This window comes from Falco cherrug, chromosome 15, assembly GCF_023634085.1.
Source record: "Falco cherrug isolate bFalChe1 chromosome 15, bFalChe1.pri, whole genome shotgun sequence".
NCBI lineage: Eukaryota > Metazoa > Chordata > Aves > Falconiformes > Falconidae > Falco > Falco cherrug.
In genome coordinates this window covers 15,479,326-15,507,176 of record NC_073711.1, presented here as the reverse complement: position 1 = coordinate 15,507,176, position 27,851 = coordinate 15,479,326, and the positions used below count along the sequence as shown (strand labels likewise).

At 37.3% G+C, this 27,851-nt stretch overlaps 2 protein-coding genes across 7 annotated transcripts in view; both read right to left on the bottom strand.

The window, feature by feature from the left end:
* Positions 1 to 27,851, bottom strand: part of LOC102046419 (P2R1A-PPP2R2A-interacting phosphatase regulator 1) — a 180,665-nt gene that overhangs the window by 121,947 nt on the left and 30,867 nt on the right. The gene's annotated exons all lie outside the window — the stretch shown is intronic.
* On the bottom strand, positions 256 to 27,604 carry PHF6 (PHD finger protein 6). 6 transcript variants are annotated; one of them, XM_055727166.1, is made up of 11 exons: positions 27,209 to 27,604; positions 21,931 to 22,110; positions 21,618 to 21,719; positions 17,949 to 18,082; positions 17,580 to 17,623; positions 7,925 to 8,088; positions 7,606 to 7,749; positions 6,261 to 6,365; positions 5,301 to 5,434; positions 4,545 to 4,674; positions 256 to 4,254 (listed from the first exon to the last, which is right to left on the bottom strand). In XM_055727166.1, exons 2-10 carry the CDS (start codon positions 22,066 to 22,068, stop codon positions 4,545 to 4,547), a joined length of 1,095 nt encoding a protein of 364 aa, XP_055583141.1. In that variant the 5' UTR covers positions 22,069 to 22,110; positions 27,209 to 27,604; the 3' UTR covers positions 256 to 4,254. The 6 variants fall into 6 exon arrangements, with proteins under 6 accessions (XP_055583141.1, XP_055583138.1, XP_055583139.1 ...); XM_055727163.1 differs by having other exon boundaries at positions 7,925 to 8,091; positions 27,209 to 27,597; XM_055727164.1 differs by having other exon boundaries at positions 256 to 2,955; positions 7,925 to 8,091; positions 27,209 to 27,597.

Below are 27,851 nucleotides of genomic sequence, written 5' to 3'. Positions count from 1 at the left end.
TGAGAATGGGAACCTTCAGTGAGTCAGTTGCTTCACATTATTAACTAGCAGAGCAGCTTACCCGTTGCACAAAGTTAAGAAGAATACACAAATATGCAGTGTTACCACTAAATGCCATACTGCAAGTATGCATTCTCACTTCTTTCCTGGTAAAATTTTCATGGGACTGTAACCTCAAAAGCAAATACTGCATTTATGCATTAAAACGACAATTTTCAGAGTTACACTTTCAGAAAAAGGACAGATATGCAAATATGAAATTCATAACTCATTTATTGAATATATATATGCAAGGATACCAATAAAAAGAAACTAATACTGCAAACTACAACTTTGGAAGTAAAGCCAATATAACAGGAACAAAATATACATAACATTGTAGATAGGAATGCATTTACCCTCTTTCATACATTCCTTGTCTTTACACCTAATGTAAATGTATGCTAGAGCAAAAGCTGCAAATGTTAGCCTAACCTGAGTGCTTTTTGACAAGCAACAGTTCTCCAGGATTCTTTAAGAGTTGAGATGTCACTGCTGACTAATGAGTGTGCATATATATGCATATATAGAAACTGCTTCAACAAGTATATAAATCAAGAGCTGTGTTCTGTTTTTTAACCTCCTTCACTAATACGGTGGTATCTGTTTCTGGCAACATGGAAGAAGAGTTACTATTCGCTATAATGTACTTTCAGTTCTCTTAAGATCAATTTCATCTAATGAGGATTAATTTTCTTGTCAATCTGATTTAGCATATTAGTATTTTTGGAATGCACTGATTATCACCTGCCAGATAAGTCTGATATTTCAAGTAGATCATCACCTCTTCATCTTTCACTCTGGTTTAGCATGAAGTTATTTCTCATATAGGCAGCAGCACAAAGCAAGCTCTCTTCCTTTATATTACATTTTAGGGCCAGATTGGGTATAATCATACCATTCTAGATCAGCACAGCTCTTTGTACCTAAAGATCAGACTTTGTGGAGTGTAGGTGTAACTCCTACTAGAGCCTTATCACAGAACCTCCTGTGGATCAACACCTGCTGAATGAGCAGATCTTTTGATCACCTCATCTACCTCAGCCTAGCTAGCTGCACTGATGCCAACGCCGAACCAGCCTTTCACCCTTCCCTGAAATGCAGCGATCGCACAGCTCGCTGCCATAGTCTTTGATCGCACCTTGAGAATGGCATTACACCAGCTGTATCCTCGAGTTGTTTGAACAATACCCTCCTGATGCCTGTCCTTCCTTGGTACAGTCCTTTCATGGTATAGCACAATCACAGATCTGTTAATACAGAGATACAGTGAGTTGGGGAGACCTCTATAAAATAGAGATACAGCGAGCTGGGGAGAAATTTCCCTTCTCAGAGGGTTCCAGGCATCTTAAACAGCACACACTAACTCTTGTGAGCAAAAGAAATGCCCAAAGGCCAAAAAGAAAATTTAAATAAAGCAAAACCAGTTTCATAAGACAAGTTTTGTTAAATTCATGAGTTCTCCAATTGTGAGATGAAAGCCGAAGGTGCCTATTAAAAAAAAAACCCTCAGTAACAAATAGACTGCATTAATTTAACTATCTAATTTAAACATACCTATTTCACCTATTGAGCACTTTCATTACTTCTAACATTTCTGGGAAGGCAGTAGATGCTCCAGAATAATCTTCAATATATGCTTGCAAAGATTACATTGCTTTACCAAAAAAAAAAAACCCCAAAAAAACTCTCAGACAGACTGTCTGAAATTCCAAGCTAAAATACACATAAAAAGACAATAATGGCAGTATTTTGTCTTTAAAAAATGACGTAAATGTTGTATACTATCATACATTGTCATGCTTTTTAAAACTACAATTAAGGACGTAAGAGATGTACAGTAAATACACTGCTGAGGTACATTTCTTCTAAATATTAACACCACGACAGAATTACTCCCCAGCAGGTGATGCTACTTGGGAACATATAAATACAATTTTTACATTGTAAGGCACTTTTACCCAGCATACATGAGTTGAAGTCAGTTATGACAAATCTGAGGCTTGTAAGAAAAGATTTTTGCTTTTGACTTTGTTTCCATGAATTTGGAATTAATGACAGTTTAGTCAGGCCATCTCAGCACAAAGAGGTAACAGGTAAACCAGCCACTTTTCTGCTACCCAAAGGTAAAGTGCTGTTCTGGTTCTTCAAGGCATGGAATGGGGTAATTTATTTTTACAGATGAATTATTGGATTGAATATTATACTAAGCAACTGACACACTATGAATAAGAGCTCAGTCTCAAATACAATCAGTATGCTGGCAGATCTACCCCATGCAACCTTAGTTAAAATACAGTAGCTGCAAACAAAGTGCCTTTTTTCCATGGAAGGGCCATGTCTCAGGCACAAATCTAGAAGTAATTTAAACACTGAAGGATGTCATTTTGCATTCTAAAACTGTTCTGAGTGGCTGAAAAATGTTCATATTCTAGGAGAAACAAAACACCTTGATAGACAATTTCAATAATCGATCTGTCATTGCAATTCAAGTCACGCTTTTAATTTTGAAAGTTACAAATACAAAATAAAAATGATCAATGGCATCATGTTTAGAGCAGTAACTGAGTATTTTCTGTACACAGCAATATTTCTTTCCAAAATGACATTATTCTCCAGAAAAGCAAACAGAATTGATTGAATTCTAACAGGTAAAATGTTAGAAACTCCAATATACAGTAATTGAGTCCCTCAAGACATTAAGGGAATGCATAAGAAGACAAATGACACACATTAAATCTTTTAAAAATACAAGTAAAAAATGCTACAGAAATTCATGTTACAAATGAACTGTTTTTGCAATACCAATCACAGAAGAACTGTAGCAGTTTATAGTCAAATCAGTGTCTTTTGCTTGTTTCCTTCCTTCAGATCCAGAAGTTTTGTTGGGAGTTCAGAGTGAAACAAGTCAAAACCCTAAACGAACAATAAGGTGATGCGACAGCAACAGACAAACATGTGGACTAGATTCAGCTTTTTGGTTTTATTTAAGTCTGAGACTGTGCTTTAACAGACCAATTGAAGAAGCTAGTAGTCATTAAAATGACAAGGTGTTCTGAAAACAGTCAGAGGACTGATCTGTTAGGTTTGGTATAGCCTAGATCTGATTATTCCCTAAAGGAACATCAAAGTCTAGCAAGTAGGATTCCATGGCGTGATTGTTGACTTGAACAGAAAGAGAAAAAATAATCACTAAAACAATAAGGATGATAAGCAAAGTTTCTCATATAGTGGTCATAAGATTAAAAAATAAATACCAATCTAGCAAAAAAGGTTGTTTCCTCATTCTTTTTACAGAATGGGACCTTTATGCATATTCTGGACAAAACATGAAGTGTTCCACACAGCACAGAACACTTGAGGTATGGACGTCAGATATGGTGGCTAAATTCCATAGTGAGTTAGGAGTTGTAACTCTCTGAAGTAAAAGAGATTGGGCTGCAGAGTCCAAACATTTGTATAGTAAGGTTTTAATCACACTTAGTGAAGTGTTCTTTGTAAATCAGGGACACAGAAGAGGTGGGTCGTTGGGGAAAGAATGAACTACAGCCCTTTGGCATGAGTTCTAAAGCTCACAGCTCAGAACCAACAGCTGCTCAAGTAAATCTCCCGCAAACAATGCTGGGCGGAATGAGCAATCACAACAGGAACAACCTGAAATGTTCAAGCGTGCTTCGGTGTACACTGAGTCCTTTTCTACTGTGTGCTTTGCAAGCAAAAACAGAGAGCAGCTTTCCCATGTATAGCCTCCATTACTTGTGTATGAAGAGAATGCAAAATTCACAAAGTACCAGCTTGTCGCCACCACCAACTTGTTGTTAATTAAACTAGCTAAGACCTTCCCTCATTGCATGAATCCACTAAACAAGTTACACGTTCCAAATCTTAAGGTTTTTATTCAGTCCAGAAATATAGATCTTACTTCATTTCAATGTCTGCCTTAACTTTTGACACTGTACATATTACATATCATTTATATAGTGTTTCATTTTTTCCAGACACTGCAGACTACAAACTACATAATATTGACATGTAAAACTCTGCCACTTACTGAAGGCTCACACACATGAACGTTTCAGGCAGTTCAATGAAATTTCTAACAGAGTTGGGTAGTAAAAAGTTACTAACCCTTTTCTGATTTTAGAAAACAATTTAAAAGAATTAGTAGTTATGATGTCTTAGCCATTCCCAGTTCTATAACTCTGTCCCTTGAACCTGTTTAAAAAATGATGAAAACAACAGTAAATTTAAAATCATACAGAAAAGCATTTAGCAGCTCTGACATTACATCTATATTTAGCGACAGAAACGAGGGCCTCCCTTCTTATATGGTTACAAAGTCCGTTGGATTTAAAAAACAACAAATCCTCCCCATTTTTCTACAGTGTGCCAATGAAAAGTATTTATCTGCGTACACTAGATTTAAATACTTCACTGCAGTAAACTATATTAAATGTATATTGCATTTCAGTCTCGGTAACAGATCTGTCAGGTAACTTCCATACCTAGTTTCCATTGAGCTGCTGCTGAGGAATGTCATTATGGTCAGTGACTGATTTGCCACGGCTTTTGCTTTCTCTTTCTTCATCCTCTTCATCTCTTTCATCATTTCCACTATGGTTTTTACAATAGAGTCTAGCACAACAAAAGAAACAGTGAGGACTTCTACCAAAAATATCAAAACCAGACTCTCAATTAGTTTTGAGATGTGCTACAAGTCAGCTGCGAACTCCTAACTCACTCATGGTTTTCAAGTCTAGCATCAGTTAAATGGAGAAAGAAAAAAAAAGGTTGAAGCCTAGCCAACAAAACTGATCAATGAGTTTTCTAGAACTGCTACGACACTGCTCAGAGAATGCCCTCTTGTGGGCACAGCCACACTGGCAACTCAACTGCAGCAAGTGCCAAAGTGACAGGGTCCAAAAACCCAAAAATAAGCTACAAAACTTATCAGGATGGAGTAATCATGCCATAAATTATCCAGGGTTTCTTCAGTATAAATTAAAGATTAATGGAGGAGGAAAATACAGTACAAGTAAACTAATTTTCTCAGTTCTCATAGTGCAACACCACGAGAGAAATTTTAAGTTAGCAGAGTAACTGAAATCTTTTGCAAAGTCAACAATTACTTAAAAATACCATTTTAAATGAAATTATATTCCCTTTTTTAATAACATACTTGACTAGCCAAGTTAGACAGAAAAAGTGCCCTGAAATACCTTCACTTTCATTATAGATTGAAGAATTACATAGGTCCTTACTTATAAATTCCTCGTGACATATTCTCAATGTATTTAGCTTTGTCTTCTACTCCACAGTGGTAATGGTATGTTTTTATGCAGGCTTTAATTTCACACCCAATAGTAGCACCAGGCTGGCTGCAAAGTGTGCATTTCTGTGCAGGAGAAAGAAGAGAATGGCAGAGTTCAGCCTTTCAGTCTCTTGCCTCTTATCATCAGCTTAGTGTTCCTCTTATTTATGGCTACCACTTTGGAACAGAGTAATTTCTCTGGCAGATCATCCTTCCAATGACAAGTTAATCAAAGATATTGTAAAAGAGAAACTATATAATACTAACCTAATTAAATATGAACATTAGGATTTACCTGCTCATTGCATTGAAAATTGCTACATGATTGCACATATTATTGCATTTCCAAGACAATTTTATTGCCACTGAAGTTAGTAAGTTAATATATGAAGAATCTTAAATTATTTTTTTTTCAAGCGACAATATTGTTAGGAGTCATTTGGTCTCCCCCAATTTCTTAGCAGTTTAAAAACACACTGAATTTTAAAAAAATACAATGTGACATTGTACCAACATCCCCATCTCTGAGGCCCTGATACGTTTTCATATATAACATCAGAACAGTTAGAAACATGCTGCTACAAGAACATATTTTCTAAATTTATTTCTAGTTCTACACAGTATGTTTTCAGTAACATAGGATCCAAAGCTGTTACTCTCTTATAGTTACAGGAAGGCTAATAATTATTTACTATGTATACTGTCATGAAGAAACCTAAATACTTGCCCAAACACCACTGATTTCTAAGGCGATTCCTACCTGACTACCTGTCCCCAAAGTAATAATGTATTTAAATTTTGTGTTTAGAACATTTAGATGGAAATGATTATTTCACAGAAGGAAGGAGGCAAAGCTATGTACACCTTAGAAGAATCAGTAACACATTCATCACATCCTGCAGACACATACCATTCTTTTTCCTCTCTTGATTTCTTGAAGTACAGTTTTGATATCAAAATCACCAAACTCTGCCCTTGAAGTTGTTGTTAGCTGGACAGTGCCAGAAGAGAACAACTGTAAAACAAGCAAGTCAAAATAATTTCAGGTCACCAACATGATTAGAAATTTGTTTATATGCAGGAATAACTGCGTATTGAACATCCCCTTCTGTGATCTCAGACAGCACGTGCTGTACCAACAAACTAGGAAAAAAACCCATGCTGAGTAATTAGTACGATGAGTATTCCTTCTGATACCCACACGATTGCTTTAATTACATTTGGCACCTTGGAGAAATATATTATAAAAGACAAAGAAGTAGACAAGAAATAATGACATAATGAAAACACAAAGTAATGAATGGCCAATATTATCAATTACGCGACTGAACTTTTTAGGAATATTCAATTTCCTTCCCTGTGACATATATATATGTAATTCAGCTTCACACACAGCATCAGCACAGCTGATGTCAACATACCTGAAAGGCCCTGAGGGGTGACAACGGAGTACCATCCCTACTATCATCATCCTGGTATATTCAGTTTAAACTGCCCTAAGATCAAAGCTCAAGCAAACAGAGCAGCAAAGAATACTCTAAGGCTGAAGGCTGCTGGCACACACCAGCTCTGTTTAGCATGGCTAGGTATAGGAAGACACTTAATTAATACTCCACAGATTGCCTGGACTATTTATTAATTCTGAGGCGCAACAGGAACCACTGAGGCTTGTTACTCAAAGCCCTACCTCATTCATAGAACAAGTTATATGAAAGATAACTGCTCATGTTCATTGAAATGAGGAGATTCTTTTCAGGCTGGCAGTTCTATAAATGTGACCGTTGAAAAGCAAGGGTTTTCTAGAACTCCCATGTCCCACTCTACTTGAGTCACACAGTCTGAATCCACTGGTCAGAAAATTAATGAAGGTCGTGGATTCTTCTCAGATTTTGTCTGAATGCTTGTGGAGTAAAGGTATTTTGGTTTTGGAGTGGATTTGTTTAGTTAAAACTGTTTTCTGTTTTCCTTTTTAAATACTGCGCGTGCATTTACACGCTAAGGGAGCATTTTTAATAAGCTAAAGAGTCTCCCTGAGCTAATTCCATCTCTTAGCACGTAGCCAACTTTTATCCATACTGCCCGCAGTGAAAATAAATGAATTGCTCACATCGCAACACTTCAGCGCTTAAAGAGATCATCAGCGCACAGACAATACTCATGCATAATTACATGTGAGGTTACTGTATTAAAATTTAAAACAGCAATTCAGACAAAATTCACATAATAGACTGGTTTACAACAATACTGTTACTCACCATGCACTTATAGTGTGCTGCAGCCTTTTTGGCATTAAATATATGAAGCTTTCCTCTAGCTTCATTTTCTTCTTCACCTGCATGACAGAATCCACATTTAGGTTTTGTATCACTGGGGCTGCTTCTGTGGGGAGACCTGTCTCTCTGAAAGAAAAACATGTTACTAAAACATACTGCTGGTTACAAATAAGGTTTTAATTTTAAAAGCCTGTAGCCACCAGCTGGAGGCTCAGACATGCAAATTTTAATAAAAACTGTATTTGCAGAGCAGAAATATTAAATTCTGTCTTCTAAAAAGTTTAGCGTATTTACTGCTTACATAGGAACTGCTTTCTATTTCATCTGTGCCATGTGAGGACGTAGATCTAGTGTCTTCTGATTGCCCTTTTAAATTTGTTTTTCTTGGCTTTCCCTTACGACCCCTCCTTTTTCCTTTGGGAGGTGAAGGCTCCAATTCGTGTTCATTGATACTTTCTTCTAAATCTGCTTTAGAAGTTAGAAAACATCATCAAATAACATTCTCAAAAAGTTTACACAAAACTGACCAAACAACAACAATAAAAAAAACCCAAAACACCAGGAAAACAACCAAACAAGAAAACATAACCTGTATTTTCTGTGTTTCAGTCAGAAATAATAATAGCAACTTTTCCCCATGTATTACAGACATGCAACTGCAGATCCTGAAAACATTATTTACTTCTTTATACATTATCACACAGCTTTGCATCTTTATAACATATGAAGATTTAGCATTTCTTACAACTTCTGCTTTCAGACCCAAAACGTGACCTCAGATACACATTTTCCTCCAGTGAAAATAAGACTCACTTAAACTACACTGAAACCAGAAAGTGTTTTCAACCATGAAATAAGCTTTTAATTTAGGGTTGGTTTTTTTTGAAGATGCATAGCTCCAATGTAAATAGCCCTTGATATTATGCCAGTGTATCCAAATAACACCTCTCTCCTTGCTTTATTAATTGATGCCATTTGACATAAGGAAAAAACTCACTCATTTTGGCTAGAACATTAACATTAAGTTTTGAAACTGAAATGTATTTTGCCTCCATGAAACAAATTAAAATTTCCTTTCAGTTACAGAGTATTTTTCCATCTACAGCTAAAAGCAGCCACCAGTTTACTGAAAAATCATCCACGCTGACAATATCCCAGATAAAGTATTTATGGAACATAAAGAATTTAAGAATGTATGATTTTAATACAGACATACCACAGAGGTCTGACAAGTTGCTTAGAAAATGTCAGCTCAACAGCTGAATGCCATACAGAACTGTAGTCCAGTATTCTAACAGACCTCCTTTTTGATTACTCAAAACTCTACAGTTAATACAGATCAATTCTGCAAACTGAAAATTGCTTCAAATATGATCTAGTTAAGTTACATCTGATACTGAATAACCAGCTCTACTCGGTTGCTAACGTCTTTCCTCATCATCAGCTGCTCACAGGAGCATCTTTTTTTTTCTTTTCTAATGTGCAACACCCACCCCTGCTCAAACTGCAAAGATACTTCAGCAGACTTATTTAAAGAAACATGCACATGCTCTGCTAAAGAACTTGCTTCTAAAATCCAAACCACAAACATCAGGATGAGCCCCCAAACGGAAGAAAATCCTAGCCAGAAGATTTGGAACATCTACTTTATACATTAACAGGCCACTTAACTGTTGTGGTATTATTATTATTATTATTAAAGCATTGCTATGGCACTTATTGTGATTATACTGTTGCCTCAGTATCCAGACAGGACATCTTATTTTGAGACTAAATGTTGCTTCGCCAGAACTCATCTTTCTCATCTATTATCATAGAAAAACCAAATCACATTTCTATCTCATTATTAACAGCAACTCAACCGCACAAGTCAAAGACTTGAATATATTCCACAGCCATCAACCTGGAGCAGAAGATAACTGAACTACTGGGCCAAGGCCTTGCATACAAGTGTATCCTGTTAAGCTTCATCTACCATATCTGTCCCTGATGCCTAAGAAAGCTACAGCTTCTTGCTCATTCATTAATGGACAGAAAACTAATCCAAACACATCACAACAGGTTATACTGAACTGTAATTCCTCCAAAGCTTTACTCTGTTGTATGCTTAGAAAGAGGCAAAAATACAAATCTGCAAATGATTTTGGCTTAAATTGACAAGATTATTCAGCTATATACAGATATACCCAAGTTGCTACTAAAATGCATCAGTCTATCTACCATGATATTCCTGTGCTTTAATACATATACTATCCTTTTCTAATTAGATTACAAAAGCTCTATTTCAGTTTCCAAAAATAAAATACATACCATGTATTATCTAATGACACAATACGTTTTACGTTTTCTTCTTAGAGCTTACTATCTAACATTATTTTTTATTTATCATTACTTGCTAAATTCCCCAAGCAAGATTATACAATTTAGATATCACACCTCTCAGACTCCATAGAGCAACATTTATTACAATTTGAAAACCTTTTGAATAATTCTCCTTTATCTTGTCCTTCATCATATGAACTCTCCACCAATGTTTTAGAAGAAATTTGTGAATTTTTGTCTCTACTCTACATTTACAGAAATCACAGATGGTTATTCTAGAAAAAAAGAGTCTTACAAAAACATGACTATTGAATCCATGACCCTTTAAATAACATCAGTAGGAAGTTAAAAGTAATTCCTTCCAAAATCATTCCACGGACTTCCTTACTATATTTGATGAAGCAAAATGCAGCCCAGTCACCAACACATTTTTTCCAGAGCTCCTTATCAATTCTGTCAACCATAACGCTTTCTACCTCTTAGTCCACCCTTATTTTCTAAATAACATTAAAGCGTATCCTGAACTCTCTACAGGCACACTTTCAAAACTGAAAGTGAATCATAATCGCCAAAACCAAGCACATGTTATGAAAATAAACTTTTTTGTAAGAAATGTCACAGCCTCCTTACAGTGTAAGTTCTTAAGCGCTAGTTTTTAGTCTAAATTTGTTAGAATATTTAAGATTGGAGAAGTAAAAATGCTGTATTTTTAAATGATGGTTTCAGTGTAAGCATAAAAAAAAATTAAAAAAACCCAAGATTGCACAGTTTTCCTCAAAGGAGAACCCCTTTTCCGTGCTCAAAACTAGTACTTCCTAAAAAGTTCAGAGTTCACTGAAATAGAGATGCTACATGACCCCTTCATTAAAATAAAATTCCTTGCAGATTTAGGTCTCCTACTACAAGTGACACAGACCTACAGATTAACACCAGCGAGATGTGAGGAACTGCTTTACCACATCTATCTCCAAGACTGATGCCTCAAAACACTGAAGTTTCTCTCATTTTTTAACAGCACCGTGAACTACTGTAACAATACAGGAAGAAAGAGATTGTAACCAGCTTTAAAATACACCTGCCTTGGATGGTCTTTACTGTTTAATATGCAATTTGGTTTGTGCCCTACCCCTCCCCTCAAGCCCACTGCCAGCTTACCCTGTTTCCCTGGCATCTGATGGTTGGGTGTTTCCAACTTCTCATGTCAGCTTGAACTAAGGAAAACACAAAAAGTTGTTCAACTCCTCCCTGACCAGATGACGTTTTATCATGGATATCACCCATACACTGAATCCCCTGAGACTCCCTGGATACTCCTCAGCTGCCCCCATCCCATATCCCATTACTGCATTGATTTTTAAAATCATCACAATACGCTCAACGTAACTTTATCTAAACTCTTCAAAGGAGGTGTCTTAGCTTTCTTCAGAAGTCCCTACACACCGTATCTGAAAACACAAGCTTAATATACAATATGGCCTGAGAAGGAGGGGTAGGGGTAGAAATCAAGAGGAAACATTCCACATTTTAAAAAGCACCTAAGAACATGGTATCATAAATTCAGATGAGCAAAAAGATGAGCAGCAACAAGCCCCAAATTTGCATTTTAGAAATCCATGAGCAGTACAAAGTACCAAAAAGAAGACTAGCAAAATGCTGTATTACATAAACTGTTAACAGGGAGACTCAGCTTCAGAGAGAAATCTAAAAATTCTCCTTTGATCATGACTAGAAAGAAAAAGGATCAAGATGTTTTGCTGTTTAAAATAAGGCTTGGCAGAGAAGTCACTGAGGTATCACTGATCTATTCTATATTGCATCAGCTGGAAATACACCTGGAACAACCCTTTTCCCAAAGCTATCTTAAAGCAAAGTAATAAAAGAATTAAGTGATTTAAAGGTTGTGAAAGAACAAATAAAAAGATGATGTGTACAATAAAGGCTAATACTTGCTCTCTGCGTCCACCTCCTACATTACCTTAAATAACAGACTAAGTGAGCCAGAAGCAAAAGGGGCTAAGTCTGTATGAGGAAGATAATAAACAACTGACTGGCAAAATATATTTGGAAGTAGGACTGTACATAAAAAGCCGCCAAAATGCAGAATGTGGAAGAGGCTTCGATATGCTGTTATGTAAATCTGAAATCACACATGTATATTTAAAGTTTTACAGTGCATTTTCGATAAAAGAGAAGCTCTGAAAATTATAAAAGAACAAAATTGACTTTACTAGGTTTTCAGAAGAGAAATGGAATATAACAGAGAAAGAAAAATGTACTTTGACGTGTTAAAGTAAGATGTCCTTAAAATATGGCTGAAACCCAATGAACCATGTGTGGCAACATAAATATTTTAAATTGAAAAGAAATGTCAAAAAAAACCGGAAAACCTTATTATCCCAGTAGTCAATAATAAAAATGTGAATGCATCTATAAGCATTAGTAAGAACTAGATATTTGCATAAAAACCCCTGAAAACAAATACAGACTCAGGTAAACCAATCATGAAATAACAGCAGCTTTTATAAGCAAATTATGTGAAATTAACAATTAAAATACTGAATATAAATTTTAGTGTGGCAGGGGTTTTTGTCTGTCTGTTTTTGGGGTTAGGTTTTTTTTTTTAATGGAAAAAGACTAAGTTACATGAAACATATCTAAACTGGAGAAAGTAAGAATGTAGAGGAAAAAGATTAAATTACCTCTTAGGTCCCATCACTAACATGTTTTCCAGACACCTCAAGGAACTGATGACTCTTGTCCAAAAACTATTTTTGACTTGACAGTATCTATGCTATGAAGTACTTGATACTTTTTCTTTAAATACATTTAACATAGAAAATGAATAAATAAATAGTCCTTCATAACCTTACAATCTAAATGCTTTTTCAAGCGATCCCTGGCAAAGACTGAAGGCAGACAATACACTTGGCTTATCTGCATAATCAGAAAGCTTATTACAATTGTTATGTTCAACCTGTTAAGTATGAGTTAGCTGACCAAGATTCTATTTGTATAATGTCTTGCCTAGATAGGAAGGAGAATTATAGTGTAAACACCACAGGACAGCTCCTCAGATAGGCCAAACCTCTCACCACATTACTTTTACATTTTTTCCTGTTCCATTAGCTATACATTTTTCCATAAGAAAACACCACTGTGATGCTTCTGCAAAGTATCTCATTAGTCTATAATGGACTGTACAGGAGATCGCTAACTTATTGCCTGGACCAACTGTTTTTGTTGTAACACTACGCATACATTTGATGTCACATTCAGAGCAGCAGACTCCTGAAGACAGGCAACAAGAAGGCTGAGTTAGCAGAGCCTAGGAAGAATTTTTTACCATCAACCAGCACAATTGAAATGACACTGAACTGCAACATTACAGAAACTTATTAATACCTGACTGCATTAATGCATACAATGTTAGGCAAGCTTATGCTGTGAGCAGCATCACAGAAAATGCAACTATAAACAAACAGTGATTAAAGAATCCAAAGATGAATCAGGATATTACCTAACTATAATGCCAAAAAGTTGTGGATCTTTTTGCTGCCAGCCCCTGGCTTACATAGTGCTTTGAAAAAGCAGTCGGTTTGATACAGATTGCATCATCTCTAAATAGGTCTCACAGAGAAATATTATCCTGACTCAACTTAGAGGGCAGTATGAGAAGCACAGATTTAATGTCTGATCTTTAGAATAACATGAAAAGGATGCTGCGACAGGGAATGTCCTTATTTCCATTGTGGAAACATCATTCCCTGAGGCTTTGAGTACAGCTACCATAGGAATTACGGACACTTTTATTTCTCTGACTGCACAGTTCCCAAGCATCTGTTTTAAACATTAACAACAGATAGTCACACGGCTGTCTTCATTCTTTGATTTACTAATATGTAATAGAAGAATGAAATTACATTCTTAGTTTATATGAAACTATTCTTGATGAACTGAATTTGTTTTAAATTCAACACAGGGGACCCCACCTGCAGGGAACCGTAAGATACCAGATTTAAAATTTTTCAACAATTATTTCCAGTACGTTGGAATACATGCCAACAAATGGTGCCAAAACCTTATTTCAACAATACTCTATTCTTCAAAATGAATAAATGCAATTGTATAAAACTGAAAAGTAATTCAACTAATAGTCAGCTGTGATAGTTTGAATGCACTGGCACCAATTCCTGTAACCTATTAGGTACTGAGAACTTGAGATGGCTTGCCTAAATTAAGAATTAAATTACTTAAAGTTCAGGTCAAATTATGTTGTTAGATTTGTAACCAGCAAGACAAAAATCTAGACTTGAAGCTTTCAGTAACTTGGTCTGCTCCTCTGAGCAAGTGTCTTTAAATTTGTTGACCTCACAGCCACAGCCTAGTACAAAGTGTGAGGGTACCTCACTTTTACTGTCCTTTTTCCAGTTAGTGGGAACACAGCACAGAAGCAGCATTCTGAAATATATATACATAAAGAAAATATAGCAGAAGTACACTTTTCCTATTCTATGTTACCTGAAGGCTTGGCTGTACAAATACATCAAACCCAACGATCTGCTGAAACGGATAATGTATTTAAGAGCACAATACTTTGCTGCCATGTCTCATATTTTTATATTTAAAGAAAACAGAAGGTAGTTCAGCAACTCCTGTCAATTAAAGGAAACTGAACTTCCATCACCCATTAACTCTGTCTAGATGAGTAGAGAGATACTTAGTCTGATGAATTCTCGCGCCACTTGAACTTCATGACAGCAATAAATAACATCTAACAGGTCCTTTTTATTAGGTTTTAACTGGGTAACTTTAATTTCCACACAGGTCCTTCAACCACACTTCCACACACTCTCAAGAAATGTTCTTTAACTGTTATTAAATGGTTAACAGATACCCTTTTTAAACTAGAACTTCTAACAAAAGGTATATTAGTCAGATCTCAGACATGAACAAGTATGTCTCCAAAAGCATCTCTTTTCTAGGGAAGGGAAGAAAAAAAATCTCACTATTATGCAGCAGTACTGCCTATGGAAATAAAACTGTTCTGCACTGCACCAAACACTCCTAAAACCTCTCTGAACATCCACTGATAGAAGTGACATAATAAAAATGTTTGGACTGCAGCAATTAAATCTGGATACAGAGAACAATGGATAAAAACCCCAGACGTTCTACACTGACCAAGAAAAAAAACCACCAAAACACCAGCATCCCAGAGCAGAAGCAGTAAGCTTCCATTAAGAAGGACTGATAATTTCAGTGCCTCTGTGCACCTACATTAAGTGACAATAACCACTGATGAGCTTTAACTATTCTGTTACAAAAACACTGCCAAAAGCAAGGATTCACGAAAATGAAACAAACACATGAGAGGAAAAAAAAGCCACATCTAGTATCCCTAGCCAGTCTATTCACTCTTCTCTGCAAGTCCTTTCTGGTTTCACACACCACCACTCTTTGACATTCATATGACTCTTTGATATTCACATTTTCCTCAAGAAATAAACCAACAAAATACAGACATAAAGCTTAATTTCACCATCCAACATCTTCAAGTTACCATTTCACTAAGCAGACTTCAGCATTTAAATATGAAAAAACAAACCCTCCATCCTTTCTTAAACTCTGAAAAACATCCTGTATATTTCTGACTTGTAAAGGTAATTAGTTTTCAATGTAATAAAATACCATTGCTGTACAATGCTCTAAGTAATTTCCCTAAGACAGATGCAATATGTATTTTCACTTTCTTTGATTTAAAGAGGTCTATCACAAAAGAGCCCCAGCTTCTGGCATTATCAAATCCATAACTGTAAGTAATAAAATTCTACGGGTATAGTTCCCTAAATTGTATTGACTAAAAAAAGAGAACATATTCCTTGGAAAAGAGCACTGGCTAAAATTTCAGTCAAATATTAAACAAAAAAATGAAAACAAGAATGTGAAGTACAGCTGCACATATGTCTAAAAGCGTAAAGCATAACAGAACTAAATATTTTAAACAAAAATATGTGTCCAAAGTTCAATGCTAAGTAAGATACTGCTGGGTTCTTAGGTCTCAGTTTTTCTGAATGATGTTGCTTATTCCTCTTTCTCCTTACCCTCAAACTAAGAGTCTCTTTGGATGAGTCTAGTTTAATGTTTTAATAAATTGCCATCATCAACATTTAAGAAAAAAGCCACTACGCCACTAGTAATTATTCCCGTGTCTTCTCAGACAAATATATCCATATAAAATTTAAAAGCCTTTGCTGTAGAGAATGACATCGTAGAACTGGAGATAACAGTGTCTCAAAACTCTTAAAGAAAAGCACATTTCGATCCTGCAAGGAATTCCAAGCAGAAAAAGTTGTCCATTGGCAGTGGGCTCCACACAGAACTGGAGGCATTTCTCAATAAGATGTCAAACACTGAGCCATTTGTGAATAAGTATAAAAGATATATTTAGTTATCAGTTAAAAAGATGAGTATCTCTCTGGACTGAAATGTTTTTCATATTCTGTTCCTGCTAACAAGGAAAACAACCCCCAAATCAAAGAAACAAAGTGCTACAAACAAACTACAAGATAATGTGGCCCTGCCTCCTTGGAGAACTAATATGTATATTGCTTTTCTTGGGTAAACCTGGTAACAGCAGTATCAGAGAGTGCTCTATACAAAGCACATGACAATAATTATTTAAATAAACTAAAAAACCACAACCCACAGTTCTCATTTGCCATTTTCTACTGCTTTCAATATCTTTCTGAACATTGAAATAACATCCAAACTTTAACATATCTACTACCCAAAGCATAAAAAGTGGTACATTACCTTAAAATACATTTGGCAGAAAGAGACTGAATAGTTTACGAAATCTGATCTTCGCTAAAAAAAGCATCTCATACTCCTCATTAGTTAAATCTGATGACATTTCAGTCAGAAGTAATGCATAAAGTAAACTAACAATTGTTCACTTACACAAATTCAAATACAGTAAGAAAAAGGAAAAATACCTGCATAAATACACGATAGCACAACTAGTTTGGAATTTTAACCAAATGATTTATCTATGTTTGTGGCATATCACCCCTCACACATTTCACTACTCTCCCCTGCACAGATGCACCGCTTTTATGACTATATCCATACGGATTTTTTTGTTTATGAAGATGACTCAGAAATACATCTGTAAATGATCTGATCACAAACCTTTTCATTTACTATTGCGTCCTTCTTATTTGAAGAGTTAAGCTCCATTTAATAGTTTTAAAAAATAGTGAATATTTAGGAACATTAGCAATAGCAAAAATTAGCTGTTACCTGACAAAATATTTTAGATGTTAATATTGTGAATATTTAACTACAAATATAAGCCAGCTTCTTCCCAGAAGGGAATGCATTACTTCCACCCAAACTTTGTTTTGACAGAACATCAAATCTTTTGAACAGCCTAAAATTTATATTTTGGGCTTCTCTCCACCTCAACCAATAATTTTTAGAGAAAATACAGAAATCAGATGGGCTTCCAAACTCATTGTTTCTCAAAAAAATGTAGTTCTAATTTTTACTGAAAACATTTATAATCTCCAGAAGAATTAAATTTAACCAAGTATCTTTCTACAATGGGAAAAATTTATATTGAATAATTTTACCTTCAGAGTTATGCGTAGTTTTCTTGTGTTTTCGACATAAAATCCTATAAACAAAGTAGTTGAAAACTGTCAAGTCAGTCACGATTCACAGATTTATTTACTCATCTTTTAAATTTAAATGCCAGTACATTTTTGTCCCACTTGTAATACTCACTGATATACAAATCTTGCAGTGAAAAGAATGCTTTTCTAGCACATCACTATTTTGAATGCCACAATCATCATTAGAATTTTTTTTGCAACAGTTTTGTTTAGATTCCAAAGTGGGTATTCTTTTGTTTTGCTTTGTTGCTGGTTTTTTTTTTTTAATAAACCAAAGAATGTGAAATATAAATACAAAAATAAGCATAGCAAACAAGTAATAGTTACATGTAAATGCCTTGTGAGGGTTTCTCTCTTATCTGAGCTTTATCATGCAAAGCACAGTAGTAGTGATATGTCTTGTGACATGTTTTCACGTCACAGCCAATGGTTGCTCCAGGACAATGGCATAAAGAGCACATCTGTAAAGAAAAAGAAAGCACAATTCACGTTACTGTTGGCTTAGTATTTCTGAGTTCAAAAATAACAGTTACCACTCCTGGTGACAAAATAAATGGAGTTATACACTTGGTATTACTCTGTGTGCTCTTAGGTGTTTTGCATAATTTATTTTAAAATCAAGGAGAAATTTGTTGCAATTATGCAACAGTACAATAACCATCATACAGTGATTATCAATTCAATGAAGAAAAAAAGTAATTTACTTTTTGGAACATGTTTGATGAAAGTGCCACAGCTATTCACCTAAATATCTCACTCCCAAGCACAGTCTGTACCAACCATTTCAGAAAAGTTAAAATAATAAATTGTGTCTAATTCTGATTTATGTTATGAAGTTAAGGGGAAGACATCCATTTGGCAGTCAGAAATACAGATGACCTGCAAATTTACCTTAGCCTCAGCAGCTAACTTCACCTCATTTTTCTATAGTAATTTCCAAAACACTGAATTTAGTGAAATATTTGTTAAATACAATGAATTTATTTCAATTAGACTCAATTTTGCTCTTTATACTTACATTGCAGAAAAAGTTAAATGGGAGTCTCTTCCTTTACTCTTGTTTCCCAATAATTAATTCTTCTCATATTACTCACTATTGCTTAGGATACACCAGCTATCATGCTTCTAAATTGCTCACTGCCCTGCTTATACTGTGTTAGGAATAACTGGAAAGAAATCTGCCTTATTTTTTACATATTTATTTGTAAATAAATATGGGGCAATATTTACATAATATTACCCCCAAAATCTCAGAATTTCCCATTAAACTCCTGTCCCAAGACAACCGGAGCTTTTTGTTTGTATCCTGCACGTTGTCCACACCTCCAAAAGGTTACAATTAATTCCAGCTCCATCAGTGTAAGTGTGCAATGTAAGATACTTGCTACATACATCTTTGTGGAATACACCTTCTGTCTACTGCACTAGCATAGTCAAGTTCTTTTCATTTGTCTCAAATCTGCCAAATAAATATACCACCAAAGTTATGTATCACCATCCCCTTTTTCAATTTTAACAAAGTTAACTGAACAGTAAAAATGTCAAAGCCTTGGATCATCTCCACTTACTCCTCTACAAGCTCTGAAATGGTATAGTTATATACCATTCCCTAGTTCTTATCTAAATTGTATGGGTATTTTCTCTCGTAAATTTGTTATATGTTATGGTTTAATATATGTAATAATGGCAGACCAAAGTCTAGGCTGAAATTATATCCAATCAATTTTAGTCAGTACTTCAGTATTCTCAAAGCAAGAAATGACTAAAACAAAACTTTCTTTTTATGAACACCATGGTGTATCTATACAAACAAAACAGACATAGGAATTTTAACACTGATTTATTGGTCTATGTTCCCGGACAGTAATAAACTATTTATTTCATTGGTACAAGTCCTGTTGTCCAAATGGCCACTGTCAACAGATTAATTAATTCCCAAGTCATATCAGGTATATGGGAAGTTTGACAAGCTGCAAAAATGGGCAAGCTCTTTAAAAAAATCCTCCCACACACAGCTAACAGAAATAATACGGATATCAGTGCCGTGGTACTCCCAAATATTTAGACTTTGTAAGTTTTTATGACTGGCTTATTAAGGTTTGAACCTACTAAATTTTCTCAGGCAGAAATGTATTACCATCTACATGTCAGTCATTATCATTTCAGTAATCAACAGGCCTTGATTTTCAGTGCATACCTGGTCAGCAGCAGCACCTCCTGAAGGAGGGCAACTACATAAAAACTGTCAGCAGACAAATTTTGTCCAAGCTATCAGTATAATTACTTAACCCAGTGCACCATGCTGAGATATTTTTGCTCAATGTGTTCCCACATAAAAGAACAGGCTAGAACAGAAAGCAGACGTTAGAGGAGGGGGTATTTGGGCTAACTATAAACATTTAGCTTTACGCTTCCTATACAAGTCAATGCAGAAAGACAGATTCCTCCAGAAAGTGATACAGAGCTGTAGTTTTCTGACAGCTACAGACAAAGATAACACAGCTAAATTAAGATCTAAAATTATCTTGTAAATTCTCTCCAAACAGGATACATTTCAGGACTAGGAATCTACTAGGGTAACCAGATCCAGGTTTTCTTCAAAAAGCTGAACAAAATGCCTGATACATACAGCTAGTGAGTTCCAAGAATATATCCAGCTGTTGCATCAGTGAGGGAACGCAAAGAGATTCAGAAGCAGAAAGACAGAAACCACCAATGACATAAAAAGAAAAAAACTTCAAAAAACATTTAAGAGACCCAAGAATCAAAAAGTTTCTTTATGATCTGTAGTTCCATTTACTACCATGCTCTTTGGAAACTCCTAATCACAACATGACTGACTTGTGAATAGTTACTTCTTTATGCTTCAGCTAATTGGAGCAAAGAAAGTTCCCCACGTTGGAAAAGATTCAAATGAAACACTGGATGAAATATTAGACTACTATTATACAATTGCAGTTCTACAGTAGTATTTCGGACTACTCTTAGTGGTCCAATAACTGGTAAATACTTAAGAATGCTTTAAATAACTAAGCTGAACATTTTTAATGTGAGGAGTGAATTGATCATTTGTTAAAACTCTTTTTAAAAAGCCTTACTCATTTCTCCCAATGGAAAACAACTAGTTCTAGTTTTTTTAAAAAAATTTAAAATCATGAATTCGCTTCTCAGAAATTAAATAAACTAATTGCTGCTCAATTCTCATGAATTTGATAGAACTGTAATCACTATTGTATCCACATACCTCAGAAGACACCTATATTCACAGAACTGTCTATTAAATCAATATTAAAGGAAGCAACAAAAGTACCTTTGGTAGTTAAAACCAGATTTTGGCAGCAAAACCAAATACTGGTAAAGGCACAATAATACCCTCAACCAGGTCCCTAGAATGTGGGTTTCTTTCTGACATCTAACAGAAAATATTAAATAGAAATTACTGGATTAAAAACATAAATCTAGGAAATGCTATTGTTTATACGCAGAACATCAAAAAAAACCCTGGGCTTATTCTGTAAATGAGTTTTCAAATTTGCTTTGAAAAAATGCCTATCTGCTACAATCATCTACATTTGCCAATGAGGAAAAAAGTGACCCTAAAAATAGTAATTCTGGATTTATTTTTTAATAATTCCATTATTAAGCTACAATTCTTAAAAGATGTTTACATGAAAGCAGCACTGGACTTGAAATAAACAAACTACTTTTCATCCTTTCCTAAACACACTTCAAGAGTTGTTTAACTGACATTTAACTTTCATTTCAATATGAGTATAATCATACCTACTGAGGTCTTCTGTTCATAAATCTGAGACCAATCTTATTTCAACATCATCTTCTGTAAGTTGTCCATTGCCTCAGAGCTCACACAAAGGTAGCACTTTAACCACCCCCACCACCTAATGTATATAACACACCAAACAACTGCATGGTAAACTTTACAGAAGGTAAGAAAATACTGCCTTCCATTTCCAAGAGCCAAAAATAGAGACTTACCAGTTTAGTGCCTCTCTTTATTTCTTTCTGAATATCTTCAATAGAGAATCCACCAAGACTCTCATTATCAGTGTGTGAAGATACCAGTGCAGATGAGAACAGCTAAAATTATAAAAACAAAACTTATTTTTTAAGCTCTAAGGTGGTACGGACCATTTAAATATATAGATAGATAGATATATAGATGAAACCCACAAAAATTTCAAATTACAGTGATCAATAAATTGTGCCAATGCCACAGCTTGTTGAATTTTCTGTTTGTTTGTAGCCTTTTACTAGCTCGCTACACTCCTTTTTCCTATGGGTTACTTACCATACATTTGTGATGTGCTGCCACCTTCTGGTTTTCTGACATCAGTAATTGTCCACATTCATTATCTTTATTAGATCTACAAAAACCACACTTCCTTTGTCTTGAAGACACTTTTTTCTGTCCAACTGAGCTTGTCATGATTTTAAATGACCTTAGAATGCCACTTCAATCCTCTCAATGCTACAGAAAAAAAAGGTGTAATCAGCACGTTAACATCAACAAAAGGCAATTTAACTTATAGTTTTATAAAAGTAATATTGGTTGCTTGAAAGTGATCTGTCCCTTTTCCCTTTTTTTTTTACACTACTTCAATATATCCAGATAAACATGCACCCAGCAGAGGCAGTATTTTGCCAACTTATGAAATTGTATCAGCAAGCATAATTAGTTCTTTAGGCAAAAATGTTTGAACATTAATATAAAACTTTGGATACTAATACAAAACTTAGGGGGAAAGAAGGAATAAGTGTAAAATATAACAAATACAGCAATCATTAGGGGGAGAAGTTACTGCAACTCCTTGATCTCATTCTTACAGTTATTTATTACAGCAAAGGAAGTTGTAGAAAATGCACTACCTGTGCATGCAATAAAATTCATGCTTCTGTTTTTGAAGAAGTTCAGTAGCAAAGAAAAACCCAAGAGTCCAGCATAGCATCCAGAACAGGTTTTGAGTGTAAAAGTATCAGCAGAGAAGTAACTACCCTCAGATGAGGGTAGAGATGAGAAGATAAATCGTTACCATTTTAGGTATTACAGACATACAGTGTGGCTAGTCAAACAGCATTAGGAACGAAATTTTAGAAGCATATCGGACTAACTTGCTGGAATGGAAACCTTTTCAACACCCACAGTTAATTTAGCCATACCGTACTAGCTTTCAGTTAAGTGCACGAGAACTGCTATTCTCACCTAAGAAAAGTAACTTTGAATTAAACTCAACATGAATCACACACTTTGCACATGTCACCAGCAACACATTTTAAAATATAACATTGAGGTCCCAAATCCTCTAACCAGGCAGACACTGCAAGTTCAGAAGTGAAAATACCTGATGTGTGTACGTGCTTCTTGGCCCAGTATTAAGTAGTTTGTGTGTATTGGATTCTACATCTCTCAAAGAAATAAAATACCATCCCCTTCAAACAGACTTTCTTATAGGTTTTCACTTTGGAGATTTGAGCCTTACTGTCAGAATTGGCCACAACTGCAATAAAAGCAATCCTCCTCAGCTTTTGTCTTCATGAGACTCATCTAAGTAAGAAAAGCCACCACATAGTTTGATATTTCTGTTGGGAAAAAATAAAAAATCCAGCCATAAAACCAGCAGATTTGCAATACATCTGGACTGTGCTACAATGGCCATTGCATGAAAATGCATAACTGTTTTTTCAAATTTGCATAGGCAAACCTGCCTGCTTCTCCATGCTGTCAGACTCTCATAATACTAATATCACCCCCTATTTTTCTGATGGAAAGCAGAGAACCATCATTAAGTGTCTGTCAGCATATACTACTGCTAAAAGACAATCCTGTTAGATTCTCACTCTTCTGTTTCAACAGATTTACACAGACTGTGCTTTAACTGTCTTGCAATGTTTACTCCAAAACTCCTGCATCAAAAGGTGTCTGTCCTGTATCTACTGCCTTTGCTTTATCAACAGCTTCATTTGCTTTCTTTTATAACTGGAAAGCAGTTTACTAGCCGGTGACGCATACTCATAAGAAGAATGCATAGATTTCAGATCTTGCTGATTTGCACAAAAAATGTGCCAATCTGGATAAACTAGTCACACCCTTTTGCAGTGGCAATAGAGAGTCCTTAAGTGTTAAACACAAAAGAATTACAATACTGTATTCTTCTAAAGAAAAAACAAAACAAGACCATTCTGTAATCCTTTCTGAGTAGAAAGAGGGAATGGCTCCTGAAGGAAATATACAGATTTTTAAACTAAAAAAAAATATATAATTTTTAAACTTAAAAGAAATGTATTTGGGAGTAGGAAAAAGACTTACAAAAGACAAGTAGGAAAAATATCACAAAGATTTCTTCTTTTCAGGTCACGTTCAATAGTTCAACACAAATCACAGAGCTATGTGTTAGAAATATATTAACAAAATCATTTAAAAAGCAAGAAGCTCTGCTTTGGTATAAATAATTTTATAAATACATTAATTTGGGTCTACCTGTTTCATTTTATATTCAGATTATATTATCAATATATTGCCAGGAATGATAATAGTTCTTAAACGGAGTAACAGGAATTTTGTTGAGCACATACACAGGTACTGCTGACCTACAGGACTAAGAATTACAACTATAAGAAACAGCTATCTTTCAATTTAACAAGCAAATTCGTATTTTAGAAAATGCAAATAATCCGTAGAACACACAAAAATTTACTAAATCGCTCTCATAATCTTTTATTTATAAGAATAGTAACTTTCAAGAAACAAGATTATGAAGAACCTTCTCACAGCTGGCTGCAGTCAACTGCCCTCAGCTTACGCCTTCCAAAGCACCAACAGGCACGAGAAGGCACGTCACTACAGCAACGCTAGAATGTGACATAACCTAACTTCTTGAAGTACTTTTGCATAATTAAATTTTTTAAGGCTCACAGTGAAGACAAAAATAATGCCAATATTTACTTGATGACGCATGGATGCTGATGTTGTAACACCAACAAAAATTAGCAAATACTATGTTTTGGAATACTTATTAAATTATAAATAATTTAACACTTGAAAATTTATTCAAAACACGAACAGACCAAAAAGCATCAGTGAACACCAAAAAGCAAACACACATTCTTTTCACGATCAGATTAAATTACTCCAAAAGCATTTTACAAGGATATCTAAAAGTTTTCTTTCCATTTCTACATTCTCTGCATTTGTGTTTTCTGTATCACTGGGCATTAACAATATGTATACATTTCTAAAGACTGCAGAAAAAAACCGAGCATGAGAAATATTTCAGAAGCATTTAATCTGTAGACCTCTCCATAAATTATATTTGCTTTCTCATAAACGTGAGAAAACTACCCTGAGATCACTTTTCTTTGTGCCAAGATGCACTTCTTATCCTGTCCATTTAAATATACTCATTTTCTGAAAAAGACAAACTAGGTTATGCAGCTCCAGAATTCTGAACGTGAACACTCAAAATTCTGTTTTCATCTCTCAAGTTAAATCACCCAAAAGCAACTAATCCAGTTTGCCAAGTATCAAGCTACATTTCATTGGAACAAGAAAAAGAATGCAACTTAAAAACAGCTCAGTATTTGTTTTCCACGTTTAAAAAGCTAACATATTACTACTAAAACTTATAATATAGTGTTTTAAGTATACTGTTGACAGAATCTTGCCTGTCTGCTTTGTCGGGGAAAGTCTTACAGATTGGATCACAGAAAGCGATGTACTATGGAATCACTGACTAGGAGATTGTGCACTATCTGTACCAAAACAGAACACGTGTACTACAGAACACAAATTATTACATACAGAATTTTTTTCCACAGGCTTGGTCTGAAAAATGGGAAGTTACATCTACCCTATAGTCACAAAAGAAGAAACTAATTCAGTGATTCTTCACTCAGAAATTTGGTTCATTTGCATTCACGTTTCTTAAGTGTCCACTAAGACACTAAACATGGTGCCTCCCCTAACAGCATCTTTATTTTAATCTTTAAAGCAGCATGTTTTACAAACTCATACGGTTTGCATACTGTTTTACTGAGTTCTAGATAATGTAAGAGAGTGTGAGTTCAATGACTCTCAGGCAAAGAAGGACGCTCTCAAGTGTATGAGACATTGTTCAGCACCAAAGAACGGAAAGTAACCTGGATTCTAATTTCTATTTATTGCCCCAGGATGTTTCAAGAGCTACTGCCTGTTTATAGGAGTTAAGGCCCCACTTGTATTTCCAGCTGACAACAACGACCTGTATACTGTACTTTCTCATGTACAGTTTGGTTTCATGTGTGGCCTGTATGATTACAAAATTGTATTTTTAAAAATTAGGATTTATATTTATCCATGAAGAAAATTTCAGACACCCAAGGAAAACCCGCAAGTACACATGCTATGTAAAACGTCATTAAACATGCTGAAGTGGTTTGGCCTTTCAGGAAAAGCTACAGAAAATACAGGCAGTGATTTTTGCAAGATGCTCGCTAGAGATTACCAGATTCTCTGTTTAAAAAACTTCCAAGTGCTGTCTAGTTTCTAGGGTCAATTACCCATTTTTGGGGACATTATTTTGGAGAAGGTGAGCAAAGCTGGGGGGAAGGGAGGTATCCCATAGGTGTCTGTAGCTGAGAACCAAAAGTCACAAGTCCCATGGAACTCTTTAACCCAGAGTTACTTTCACACAGCATCCTACAGCCACTATAAAAAGTAGGACATGAACTTACCCGTGCAACTCCCTTAAAAAAAAAAAAAAGAAAAAAAAAAAAAAAAGAGAGAGAGAAAGAAAGCAAATGGGGTGGGTGTGTGTGTGTGGAGGGGGGGGGGTGTTCGGCGGGACACGATGAGGGGAAAGCCTGACCCTGGAAAGTCTAAACAATAAGAGCAGAGCAGGTAACTACAAATGACACTAACAGAGCCTGCGGTGAGGGAGATCTGGCAGGCAGCACAGACCTATCTTCAGGAAAGTTTACATACTCCCACGGGGAGCGGGAGATGAGACGATAACAGCACCTCCGCCGCTCGCCCCGCCGGGGGGGATGGCTGAAGCACGGCCCGGCACCCCCCGGGGAGGGACGGCCGCCAACCCCCGCAGGAGCCCGGCCGCCGCACCGGCTGGGCCTGATCCCTCCCCGACGGAGGGCCTACCGAGGGGAGCTCGGTGGGGCGCGGGGCTCCCGGGGAGGGCCATCCTCCCTCCGTTTCTCACCGAATTTTGGGGGAAATGGGACTGGGAGACAAGGGGGGGCGGATCCTCCAGGGAAGGAGGGAGCGGGCCGAGGCGGGCGGAGCGAGCGGCTGCCGTCGGCTCGGGGAGGGGAAGGGGGGGCGGGTAGCGGCGGCGGGGGGCGCCCCCCGAAGAGGCAGCACTGGGTGCCGGGACCCTCCCGGGGGCAGGCGGCTGGCTGAGGCCCAGGGACCGGCGGCGGCCGGCGGCGAGGCAGCAGGAGGGCAGGGCTGGCACCCCGAGCCGGGGGCTGCGGGCGGGCGGGCCGGGGGCGCCGTGCCTGCCCCGGGCGCGCGGCAAAGAGGCGTTTGGGCGGGCAACGAGGCAGCTGGGCACTCGGCCGGTCACTCAGTCACTCACCCGTGTGGCGGGTGGGGCGCCGGGGAGAGGAGCAACTCGGGCACACCCCCACCCCCCCGTCACCGCCGGTCGCTCACGGCCGCTCGCTCGCCGGGACCGTCCCTTTCATTCGGGGCAGGGGACGCTGCGCCGCCGCCGCCGCCGCCGAGCGCAAGCACGCACGCACGCACGCACGAGCGGGCGGACGCACGCACGCACGCTGGGACGCACGCACGCACGGCGCGCTCGGGCCGCGACGGCGCGACGCTGCGGGGCGGCGCCCGATTGGCGCGCTCGGCGGTGCGGCGGGAGCGCGGCGGGAACACGGCGGGCCCTCGCGGCCTCCTGCGCACGCGCGCCGCCGCCCGCCTCCCCTCGCTTCTCCGCGAGGCCCGGAGGCGAGAGAGTCGGGAAACGGAAGGGGGCGGGGCGGGAGCTCCGCGCCTGCGCACTGCTCACGCGCAGCCGTTGGAGCTGGGGGGGGCGGTGGTAGGAGGGGGCGCGAGCGCCGGGGCCGCGCAGGCGCGGTGCGTCGGCGGCGCGCGGCAAGGTGCCCGCGCATGCGCGGAGCGCGCGGAGGCGGGCGGCAGCGCTGCGGCAGCGCGGGAGGGGACAGGCGCATGCGCGAGGGTGGGAGTTGGCGGGGCCGGCTCGCGGCGGTGCC